This window comes from Amphiura filiformis, chromosome 16 (genome assembly GCF_039555335.1).
Source record: "Amphiura filiformis chromosome 16, Afil_fr2py, whole genome shotgun sequence".
NCBI lineage: Eukaryota > Metazoa > Echinodermata > Ophiuroidea > Amphilepidida > Amphiuridae > Amphiura > Amphiura filiformis.
In genome coordinates, this window is record NC_092643.1 from 53467195 (window position 1) to 53479733 (window position 12539).

Sequence of the window (12539 nt, forward strand, 5' to 3'; positions counted from 1 at the left end):
ATATTCGCCCACACACGCGTAAATGGTTGATATCACACACCTTTCACGCGAATCTTTTCTAGACTATAGCAGGAAATTGCACACAAAAATACCGTCAACGCATTCAAGTCTTCATGGTCTTTGTTTGTTTTTATTAGATTTACATCTCCACAAGAGTTTTTGCGAACAAAACATGACATTTGAGTCGATGTCGCTTATTTTCAAAAGAATTCCTTTTTTAGCGATCTGCGTAACAAAGACCGTGTCTCGTTAACACGATTTTTTAATAAAAAAGGTGTTATTATCTGTTCCAACTCCAGTGGCACCTCATGCATATTTTACTGCGCAGGATTAGGCAAATGTTCACTGGAGGTGCATGAAAACTAGCTCTTTATATTGATTTTTTTTAAATAAAATGCTAAATTTCTAATGCATATTTAAAGGTCCTGGGAAATTAACGAGGTGTCATTGAAGACGAAATAGGTAATCGTAGCGACTATAGACTAAACAGATACAGACCATTCACCAACGAATTGTTGCACAAACACGAGGGCCGCTTTCGCCAGCGTTGCGTTCATTCGCGTTACGCGATAGAATGGTGTGTTTCTTCGCGTTTACGCTAAATACCGAAACTGAATACGCGGTATGTGCGGGGCAGTTTTGCATGTCGCACTCCTTGTGATTATTGGCCCTTGATGATGCTGGGACATTGGTGAATGGTCTCTATTTTTAGTTTATGGCAGCGGCGCAAAGTTGTTGTCAACAATTTTCTTGCGTGCCCGAATGGCAAGTATTGTGCGGATGAAATCATGTTTGGTATAATGCACGATGACAAATGAATAAATGTTTTCAAAGAGTTGTCAAATGAAGTTGTCAAACGTCCTTGGCAATGAGCGTGGTATAAAATGAAATATAGACTGAGGTTTGCTAGCGTTACAATAAACAAATAAAACCTACACAAAAACAGAATACAGAGATAGCTGAAAGTGCATTTGAAATTTTACCCGAATGAATCATGAAACGGTTGTGCCCAACTTAGCCCCTTAGTTTTCACACGGTTAAACATTGCAACTTACGCTCAATTTAATCTAACCCTAACCGCCAATAGTCAATATTGTGTCAGAGTACCAGAGCCTTCGGGAGCCTCCAATTCCGTTTCTACCAAGTTCTAACGGGTAAAGTACTGCATCCTCCGGGCACCCAATTCGCCGTAGCATTAGGGCCCTCCCCAGAGCCTTCAAAACCCCTAATATATCTTTTGAATGGAACAGTACTGCATCCTACAAGATCCTCTGTGATGGCGCACCTTTAACATCTGCAGCACAACGTTGGGGGCAACGGAGTACACGTAAAACATATGCACGTTGGTGGGCAACGGAACCCTGGACTTGTGTTTTATTCGTAAGTTTTCGAACCAACAGACACGTTAAGTATATACACGTTGGTGGGCAACGGAGTACACGTAAAACATATGCACGTTGGTGGGCAACGGAACCCTGGACTTTATTCCCCTGCCTCTAGTTTTAAGTTTTCGAACTAAACATCGTTCAGCCAGCCGCCCGTCCAAATGCGGGCAGCTGGCTGTCCAAATACGGGCAGCTGGCTTAGGACACCTCCGCTTTTGCTTGGTGTATGTGCCGGTATGCGGGCAGCTTGATTCAAAAGCACTCGCTCCCTGACTAAAACACCTCACGCCTTGGGTGACAGAGCTACGCAGCGGACACAACCTCGCAGACACACGCAATTTACTCGCGCGAAACCGGAGGCAATGGTCACAGCTTACAACTGACGTTGAACGGCCGCATGCTCTTGTCAAGAAAATTCCCCGTATGGGGCCAGGAACTACCTGGGTTTCGTTTGATTTTTAGCAAACCCTTTCAGACATATTCCTGCAATTTCTCACACCACGCAAATCATAAACCCGCTGGCGGAGGGACTTTACCGCTCAGCGAGGTGAAATCTGTCTCCTTTCATGGGGCAGCATTTGCCTATCCATGTTTTTTTGTTCGGTGTATTGGCCGGTGTGCGGACAGATTCGGCATGACCTTTCGGCTACTCGCTCGAACTGCACTCGCTCCCGTGTATAACCGTACCACCTAATACGCCTCGGATGGCCAGAGCACGCGACGGACACGACCCCGCGGACACGGGCAATGGACACGGCTTACAACTGACGTTGAAAGGCCCCGTGCTCTTGGCAAGAGAAAGAGGTTAAGCGACTGGTCGGTATAAACTGTATATTCACATGTGTGCATATATTATTTGTTATATACCATCCTGTCTGCTCAGACAGACACCTTCTCTTACAGTACGCGACTCTTCAATCCCGCCAATCAGTTGGCTACTTTTCACTCTCCTGCGCATGTTTTCCTTAACTGTTGCGTCAATGGGACTCCAGGGAAACCGCTTCTAGATTCGAGTGCAGACCTTTGCATTTCGATCTGGTCCACCTCTGCGCACACGGTCTCTCGGTAAAGTCACCTACCTTTCAAGGAACGCCTGGTATCGTAACAATGAAACAGTGGCGCAGATTTTTTTTTAAGCCTTTATATTCACAGTTCATTTCCACAAGAAATCACGGGTACCTATTCACTTTTTGTCTGCAAAAATGAACATTTTTTTTTAAACTTGTGTATTTTCCCCACAAATTTAGCGTTGGTGGGCAACGGAGTAATGAAATTTTGAAAAAGAGGGTACATTGTTATTAGGAGAGGAAGTATTTCCTGCACATAAGTTCATGCTCTCAACACAAAGCAAAACTTTCAAGACGGAAACAGGCTGGATGCAGATGGCATGCATACATGTGTGTTCAGTGGAAGAATTCGCCAACCACCTAGATACGGAGGCAGAAGAGAATGCAGATGGCATGCATACATGGGTGTCCAGCGTGGCCCAAACGCTGAAACACCAGATGAGTCATTCGCAAACCATCCGTGTCTGACATCCACGGACGACGGGATAACATCGCCGGTTGTGCACCGGGCCTCAATCGCTGCACAACCTCTGTCACCCATGTCTAACATTTACGGATGATGGAAAAGGGTTAGATGCAGTGGGGAAAACATCGGCATCAGCGGTCGTCAAGCGCTGAATACCAAGAAACGGAATCAGCCGTCGTCATCATCAAAACGTCATCATCAAAACAACGTACGTACACCTCTTATTATACAGAGTATATTACCTCTCTGTTCTAATGAACAGCACCTCTGCCTTATAGTATGCAACTCTTCAATCCCGCCAATCAGTTGGCTACTTTTCACTCTCCTGCGCATGAATTTCTTAACTGTTGCGTCAATGGGACTCCAGGGAAACCGCTTCTAGAATCGAGTGCAGACCTTTGCTTTTCGATCTTGGTCCACAACTGCCGGACACGTCTCTCGGTAAAGTCGCCGACTTCTCAAGAGATGCCCGTACTCGATTCCAAAAATTAGTGGCGCCGACGACCACCTGACCCCTTTCGCCGGCGATCTTTCAATCCCGCCGATCACGGAAGATTTGACCACTTTGACGGTCGCTGGCACACCCGGCGCTTTCAGCTAAAATAAAGTTAGGCAGAATTGCAAATATCTGTAAAGTTAGGCATTTTTTTTAAACACTGCCAAGCGTACTAGCCACATCTGCGCATACGGTATCTCGGAAAAGTCGCCTACTTCAGAAGAAACGCCGGGTATCGTAACAATAAAACAGTGGCGCAGAGTGTTGGTACGTTGGTGGGCAACGGAGTACGTGACTTGTAGCTTCCCGCTACAAATATGTTTCGAACTAGTCAATCCCGGACATCAGCCCGTCCTTTGCGGGCCAATGCCACGGTTCTATGATCCCGTGAGGGTCAGCGTTCGTTGAAGGCTTTACGGACAAAAAGTCCAACCAGATTTTTGACACGCATACGCAAAACCACGGAACAGATCTTCCATCACCGACAACCTTGGCGGTTTTAGCCTTACACTCCCCGAAGTGCACCCACATCACGTCAACGGAACGATGCCTTCTGAACAGATGCGAGTCAAAGACTTCACTACAGGCGCCGGCTGGTGTCTTTCGACAAGACCCTAGAATGTCCCTAAAGAAAGCGGTCAAGCGACTGGTCGGTATAAACTGTATATTCACATGTGTGCATATATTATTTGTATATACCATCCTGTCTGCTCAGACAGACACCTTCTCTTACAGTACGCAACTCTTCAATCCCGCCAATCAGTTGGCTACTTTTCACTCTTCTGCGCATGTTTTCCTTAACTGTTGCGTCAATGGGACTCCAGGGAAACCGCTTCTAGATTCGAGTGCAGACCTTTGCTTTTCGATTTTGGTCCACAACTGCCGGACACGTCTCTCGGTAAAGTCACCTACTTCTCAAGAGATGCCCGTACTCGATTCCAGAAAATAGTGGCGCCGACGACCATCTGACCCCTTACATCGGCGATCTTTCAATCCCGCCGATCACGGAAGATTTGACCGCTTTGACGGTCGCCGGCACACACGGCGCTTTCGGGAGACCCTGCTCTTACCCGAGACTGCACACCCCGAGCGAACCCAGGGAATGACCCAGGATACCGGGTATTCCAGTCGGCTCAGGTACTTTTGGGGTGCCGTTGATCGAACGCAAATCGCACCCGGCGCCTTCCCGGGGGCATATGCGGCGTGCGGGAGGGTCAGCGAGTGCCGGAAACCGGCCTCGGACACGTCCCGTACTTGTCAAGCGAAACCCGTACTCGAGTCCAAAAATCAGTGACGCAGACAACCACTACCTCTTACAGTAGCGACCCTTCAATCCCGCCGATCACGGAAGGATTGGCACCTTTGGCGGTCGCTGGCACTTGCTTCCCGCTACCGGACCCTGACGCCCCCCGTTACGCAGGATGCGCACCCCAAGCCTACCCGCGCGACACCTAAAAAACCCGGAAATTCCCCTGCCTTCGACCACTTTTGCGTGCTCGGCCATGGCGCCACTAAATTTTCACCTGGCACACCCGGCGCTTTCGGGTGACCGATCCCGGCCTCCCGCTTTCAGCTAAAATAAAGTTAGGCAGAATTGATTTTAGAAATAAAGTTAGGCAGAATTGATTTTAGAAATAAAGTTAGGCAGAATTGATTTTAACGTTGGTGGGCAACGGAGTACACGTAAAGTCAAGGCACGTTGGTGGGCAACGGAGTACACACCATAGTTCCCGTATTCCGTTGCCCACCAACGCTTTTTTTTTTTTTTTTTTTTTCGTAATACTAACGTTGGGGGTCAACGGAGTAATGAAATTTTAATTCTTGTGATAATTTTCGATTTTAGCGTTGGTGGGCAACGGAGTACACGTAAAGTCAATGCACGTTGGTGGGCAACGGAGTAATGAAATTTCGAGAAAGATTGTACACAGATGGAACGAGGAGGACGTTGATGAAAAGCAATACTTTCACATGGTGAATATTTCTATGAACGTTGGGGGTCAACGGAGTAATTGAAATTTAGCGTTGGTGGGCAACGGAGTACACGTAAATTCAATGCACGTTGGTGGGCAACGGAACCAATGTAAAGCACTGCATCCCGTATTCCGTTGCCCACCAACGCTTTTTTTTTTTTTTTTTTTTTTTCCGTAATACTAACGTTGGGGGTCAACGGAGTAATGAAATTTTAATTCTTGTGATAATTTTCGATTTTAGCGTTGGTGGGCAACGGAGTACACGTAAAGTCAATGCACGTTGGTGGGCAACGGAGTAATGAAATTTCGAGAAAGATTGTACACAGATGGAACGAGGAAGACGTTGATGAAAAGCAATACTTTCACATGGTGAATATTTCTATGAACGTTGGGGGTCAACGGAGTAATTGAAATTACTGTCGTGTTAGCGTTGGTGGGCAACGGAGTACACGTAAATTCAATGCACGTTGGTGGGCAACGGAACCAATGTAAAGCATAGTTCCCGTATTCCGTTGCCCACCAATAACGCTTTTTTTTTTTTTTTTTGTAATAGTAACGTTGGGGGTCAACGGAGTAATGAAATTGTAATTCTTGTGATATTTTTCGTTTTTAGCGTTGGTGGGCAACGGATCCAATGTAAAGGATAGGCACGTTGAAATTGCACAAGCAGAGCTCGATTTCGCGTATTCCGTTGCCCACCAACGCTAATTTTTTTTTTTTTTTTTTTTTTTTTTTTTTTTGTAATAGTAATTTCTAGAGGATAGGTCCTATGAACGTTGGGGTCAACGGAGCCCACGTATTGTAAAGGTACGTTGGTGGGCAACGGAGTACTGCACTTGTGTTTTTAGCACATATCTCCAACACGTGTAACATTCCACGTTGGTGGGCAACGGAGTAAGAAATTTTGCCGGACGATGTGATGTTGCAACCTATTTTTGGCAGGGACTCTAGGGGACAAAGAAAAGCGAACACCAATCGGTACCCACACTCTAGAGCTGGCAAAGGGAGCCCTTCGCCCGTGTGGGGTTACACCGGAACCGTCACGAATGACATCGATAATTGAGTCACGATCATCCCAGGGTTCCAGCGCCTCTAACTACACCTATTTCAAATCCTACCAACTGGTGCCGAAAAAAAAGGAAAAGTACTGCAGTAACTGCCGGCTACTTTACAACCACCGCTACCCTCACAGGCTGTGATACTCTACAAAGCAATGATCCCTGCAGAGGTACTGATTACACGTTGTACATCCGTAAGACGAACGCGGTCTCTTACCGCATGGACGGTAGATGTTATTCAACCTGCAATTGGCACATGATCTTGGGTAATTTCCCGGCATCTTCGTCATATAGTGTCCGCCAGCGCCTGCTGGCACCCTCTGCAGAAACGGAGGAAGCGCTCGGGCACTACCTTCGCTGAAGCCTCCTATCAACTCAATCGCCAAACTATGACAAAAGTCGCGTTGCTTGAGGCGGGGTCTGTGTTCCTTCGCGCACACGTAAGCATTGACGCGAGCGATATCAATCAAAAACGTCAGTATATGCCGCCACCACTGCTGTGTCTTTCTACTGCACGAGTAGTACTCCCTGAGTTGATCGCTGCGATCAACCCCGCCCATAAACTGATTGTAGTCAACAACATGAGGCGGGGCAGGCACCGGGCATTTCCCATGCCCCTGCACCGTACGCATCACAAAATCATCTGCGTCGCGTTGTGGTTGATGGGCTGACGACATCATCACAATAACCCGGCGGTCCTTCCAGGCTGTTGCAGTAAGTTGACCGCTCTGACGCATGTGGAAACATCCCCGGTCCCCGTCTTGCAAGGCCTTCATTCTCTTGTAAAACGTTGGGTTCTTAGCTGCCTTCGAAATGAAGTCAACTGGAAATCCTTTGGACGCTTCCTTCACCGGGCCCGTCAAGTAGGTGTTCCTCGACAACAGCCATCTTGCGAGCTCTGCTTTGTTAAAATATCGGTCTGCAAATATGTGATGATTTTCATCAAGTATTGGCGCACTGACTTGCTTCACCAAATCCGATATCGTGATCTTCTCATTTGGATGCATGATCAGTTCAATTGCGAATCCCGTGGCGGCTTCTGCAATAACATAACACTTGAAGCCCCACGGCGTGGGCTTTCCCTTCAACCACATCTTCTTGACCCAAGATTTGTTGCCCTTGTAGCCAATCATTGCCTCGTCTAAAGATAATTCTCGTCTCGGTTGGTAGTGCGTTTTATCCTGGCAAGCAGCGCGCACTGCATCCCAGGTAGACTGCAGCGGCCAGAGAGGGTGTGCATCTTTGTATTTCTTCCGCTCTACCTTGTTGTCTCTGAATACTTGATTCGGGTTTTCATCGGGAAACGTGCACGCCAGATTCGACGTCAGGTGCTCAAATCGAGTCCTTGTCATCGTCTCGCAGATCAATTCGTTTCGAATGCCATGCTTGCACGACCAATAGTCTTTATAGTTTGCCGTCCAGCTCAATCCCATGAGCACTCGTAAGCCAAAGAATGCTAGTATCTCTTCAACCCTTGTCGGTCTCATATTATTCGCCGTAAGATTCTCACTGGTCCATTCGGCAATATCCTTGAAAAGGTCGAGGGAAAAACTTGAGGAAATAGTTCAGTACCCACGTCATCTTACTAAATTGTACTCCCGGTTGGACACCGGGGTCAAAATCGTTCACCACGATAGGTCTACGCCTGTTAGTCCAACCATTGGCACCGGTCCGTTCAGGGCCACGAAGAAAGTCTCTGTCTGCCTCATCTCCTTTGGCAATGGTGTCAGGCGGATCATCTTCGAAGCTAGTATCGCTCTCGGTAGCAGAAGTTGGGAACTGCCACGATTCGTCCGAATCGGTACCGCTTGCGGCGTTGGAATTAAATGCACTAGAAACCGTTCCAGGGATATCGGAGTCGCTATCAGTTTGCTGTTGATCAGCGGCTCTTGCCCCGATGCTTTCGGCATCGCTCTCCGGGTCACTCACACGCTGTTGCTCCCCGGCACTTTCTGCATTGCTCTCTGGGTCACTGTCAGCCAGCTCTTGAACGCCGGCTCTTGCCCCAATGCTTTCCGCATCACCCTCCGGGTCACTCAAATGCTGTTGGTCCCCGGCACTTTCTGCATTGCTCTCTGGGTCACTGTCAGCCTGCTGTTGATTAGCGGCTCTTGCCCCGATGCTTTCCGCATCGCTCTCCGGGTCACTCGTACGCTGTTGCTCCCGGGCGCTTCTTGCAATGCTCTTTAGGTCAATGTCAGCTAGCATATGCTCAGCACATATGTCCATCTCTTCGTCCGATGACGGTGCATCGAATTGAATGAAATCTAATACTACTCTGCACGCCATGCTGACTAGGAGACGAATGAGAGGCAGATACCGCAGGCGAAGAGCTTATATAGTTTTTCATTCTATTGTTATGCAGATCAATTTCATTTTGCGCAATAGCAAACCGTACTAGTTACCTAACATCGGCCCAATAGAAAGGCGTATACAAGGACGTGTAACCCTCGGCTACATCCGGGTCAAAGGTGGTACGGCAAGGGTGGTTAATTGTACCAAAATTTGAATACCCAGTGATTAACCATTGTCCATCGCATCGGGACAAAGGTGGTTCAAAGTAGGCCCTTTGTTCCCCGTATTGATTAACCCTAATCCCTCGGGGCATTTGTACCCAATAGCAAACCGTACTAGTTACCTAACATCGGCCCAATAGAGAGGCGTATACAAGGACGCGTAACCCTCGGCCGCATGCGGGTCAAAGGCGGTACGGCGAGGGTGGTTAATTGTACCAAAATTTGAATACCCAGTGACTAACCATTGTCCATCGCATCGGGACAAAGGTGGTTCAAAGTAGGCCCTTTGTTCCCCGTATTGATTAACCCTAATCCCTCGGGGCATTTGTACCCTAATTCTATCCCTTTTGTATCAAACCCTATTACCTAACAAGGTATGCTAACCATTCCATCCACTATTATTTTTTATTCGGTCGCAACATCACTTCCCCCATAGTATGCAACTCTTCAATCCTGCCGATCAGCTGGCTACTTTTCACTCTCCTGCGCATGTTTTTCTTAACTGTTGCGTCAATGGGACTCCAGGGAAACCGCTTCTAGAATCGAGTGCAGACTTTTGCTTTTCGATTTTGGTCCAAAACTGCCGGACACGTCTCCCGGTAAAGTCACCTACTTCTAAAGAGATGTCCGTACTCGATTCCAAAAAAATAGTGGCGCCGACGACCACTTGACCCCTTACAATAGCGATCTTTCAATCCCGCCGATCACGGAAGGTTTGACCACTTTGACGGTCGCTGGCACACCCGGCGCTTTCGGGTGAGTCATCCCGAGCGTACCGGCACTTCCATGCACGGTGGCACCGGACGCTGACCCTGCTCTTACCCGAAACTGCACACCCCGAGCCAAACCATGGAATGACCCAAGATACCGGGTATTCCAGTAGGCTCAGGTACTTTTGCCTGCTCGGCCGGGGTGCCGTTGATCTTTCAATCCCGCCGATCACGGAAGGTTTGACCCCTTTGACGGTCGCTGGCACTTGCCTGCTGGCACCGGGTACTGACGCAGCCCCTTTCGCAGAATGCGCACGTGGCGCCCACGGGCGACGGAGTACACGTAAAACATATGTACGTTGGTGGGCAACGGAGTACGATTTAGGCGATGAGAAGTTTGTAATGTACAATAATAAGTGCAGCATGAGGAAGCATGAGGACTACGCCCTAGCGGGCCCAGCGCTAGGGCAAGCTTCATTCAGGAGGACGACGCCCTAGCGGGCCCAGCGCTAGGGCAATATTCATTCATGAATGCAAGCATTGTCACAAGAAATTCCGCCGTTTGGTGAACAAGAAGAAACATGAATGACCCATGTGGTAGTTACAGATGTCAATATTGTGAGAAGAGTTTCAGAAAGGTGGGAGATAAGTACCGCCATGAAACCACACATGACAAACTACACATTAATAGCTTCGAATGAAGAGTTAGTACAGAAAGCAAAGATATGCCTCACTATTAATCATACATACAAGCTCCTACAATAGCGATCTTTCAATCCCGCGGATCAGTTGGCTACTTTTCACTCTCCTGCGCATGTTTTTCTTAACTGTTGCGTCAATGGGACTCCAGGGAAACCGCTTCTAGAATCGAGTGCAGACCTTTGCTTTTCGATCTTGGTCCACAACTGCCGGACACGTCTCTCGGTAAAGTCGCCGACTTCTCAAGAGATGCCCGTACTCGATTCCAAAAAATAGTGGCGCCGACGACCACCTGACCCCTTTCGTCGGCGATCTTTCAATCCCGCCGATCACGGAAGATTTGACCGCTTTGACGGTCGCTGGCACACCCGGCGCTTTCGGGTAAGCCATCCCGAGGTGTGCCGGCAACCGCGCTGCCGGTAATCTGACCCATGTCACACCCGACGCTTTCAGCTAAAATAAAGTTAGGCAGAATTGCAAATATCTGTAAAGTTAGGCTTTTTTTTAAAACACTGCCAACCGTACTAGCCACATCTGCGCATACGGTCTCTCGGAAAAGTCGCCTACTTCAGAAGAAACGCCGGGTATCGTAACAATAAAACAGTGGCGCAGAGGTTGTTTTTTTTGCCTTTGTTTTTACAATTCATGTCCACAAGAAATCACGGGTAGCTATTGACTTTTCGTCCGCAAAAGAGAACAATTTTTAAACTTTGTTTTTTCTTCAAATTTAGCGTTGGTGGGCAACGGAGTAACGAAATTTTGAAAAAGGAGAATTCTAATGTAGAAAATTGCGAATCCCGTGGTGGCTTCCGCAATAAGATAACACTTGAAGCCCCACGGACGGAGACGAAGAGAAGCGAAGGAAACGCACGTTCTGACGATAACCAGACGGGGTCAGAGGGCCCAGTCTCTGACCACCACACATGGTAGGTAGCAGAAGGCCTGAATTTCTGCATACCAGAAGGCAATTAGTCGGTGCATTGACTGCAACGATTTTCTGTGCAAGATGAGGGCGTTCGACAACGCCTAAGATCCTGATGTTTTAGCGTCAAAATTGGTATCAGAAGGCCTCAATTTCTGCATACAAATTCTCGGTGCGCTAGATGCACAGATGTATACATGAATACTTACCCCGTGGCCGAACTAATAGACAATGCGTACGATCCGGACGTATTAGCCCCAAGCTTTGTAGCAGAAGGCCTCAATTTCTGCATACAAATTCTAGGTGCATCGACTGTAATGACAGATGTACCGAAGCTTACCCCGTTGCGGAGCTGACAAATAATGCATATGATCCAGATGTCCATGCGTCCAAATTAACTACATTAGAATTCTCCATTTCGAGGACTAACCCACATGGCATTCAGACAGACACCATCGTCCTCTTACAGTACGCGACTCTTCAATCCCGCCGATCAGTTGGCTACTTTTCACTCTCCTGCGCATGTTTTTCTTAACTGTTGCGTCAATGGGACTCCAGGGAAACCGCTTCTAGAATCGAGTGCAGACCTTTGCTTTTCGATCTTGGTCCACAACTGCCGGACACGTCTCTCGGTAAAGTCGCCGACTTCTCAAGAGATGCCCGTACTCGATTCCAAAAAATAGTGGCGCCGACGACCACCTGACCCCTCTCGTCGGCGATCTTTCAATCCCGCCGATCACGGAAGATTTGACCACTTTGACGGTCGCTGGCACACCCGGCGCTTTCGGGTGAGTCATCCCGAGCGTGCCGGCAAATTCCATGCACAGTGGCATCGGACGCTGACCCTGCTCTTACCCGATACTGCACACCCCGAGCCAACCCAGGGAATGACCCGGGATACCGGTTATTCCAGTCGGCTCAGGTACTTTTGGGGTGCCGTTGATCGAACGCAAATCGCACCCGGCGCCTTCCCCGGGGCATAGGCGGCGTGCGGGAGGGTCAGCGACTGCCGGAAACCGGCCTCGGACACGTCCCGTACTTGTCAAGCGAAACCCGTACTCGAGTCCAAAAATCAGTGGCGCAGACAACCACTACCTCCTACAGTAGCGACCCTTCAATCCCGCCGATCACGGAAGGATTGGCACCTTTGGCGGTCGCTGCCACTTGCTTCCCGCTACCGGACCCTGACGCCCCCGTTACGCAGGATGCGCACCCTGCCGACCCGCGGGACCCATAAAACCCCGGATATT

The 12539-nt window shown here is 48.5% G+C and overlaps 1 protein-coding gene across 1 annotated transcript; it reads right to left on the reverse strand.

Annotated features, from left to right (window-relative positions):
- Positions 1 to 6168: 6168 nt before the first annotated feature.
- On the reverse strand, positions 6169 to 7929 carry LOC140172742 (piggyBac transposable element-derived protein 4-like). The gene has a single exon (XM_072195873.1). It carries the CDS (start codon positions 7927 to 7929, stop codon positions 6571 to 6573), a length of 1359 nt encoding a protein of 452 aa, XP_072051974.1. The 3' UTR covers positions 6169 to 6570.
- Between the last annotated feature and the right edge of the window lie 4610 nt (positions 7930 to 12539).

Excerpts from the sequence above, each read along its gene's own strand:
- LOC140172742 (XM_072195873.1), bottom strand. The coding sequence starts at position 7,929 with ATGAGACCGACAAGGGTTGAAGAGATACTAGCATTCTTTGGCTTACGA.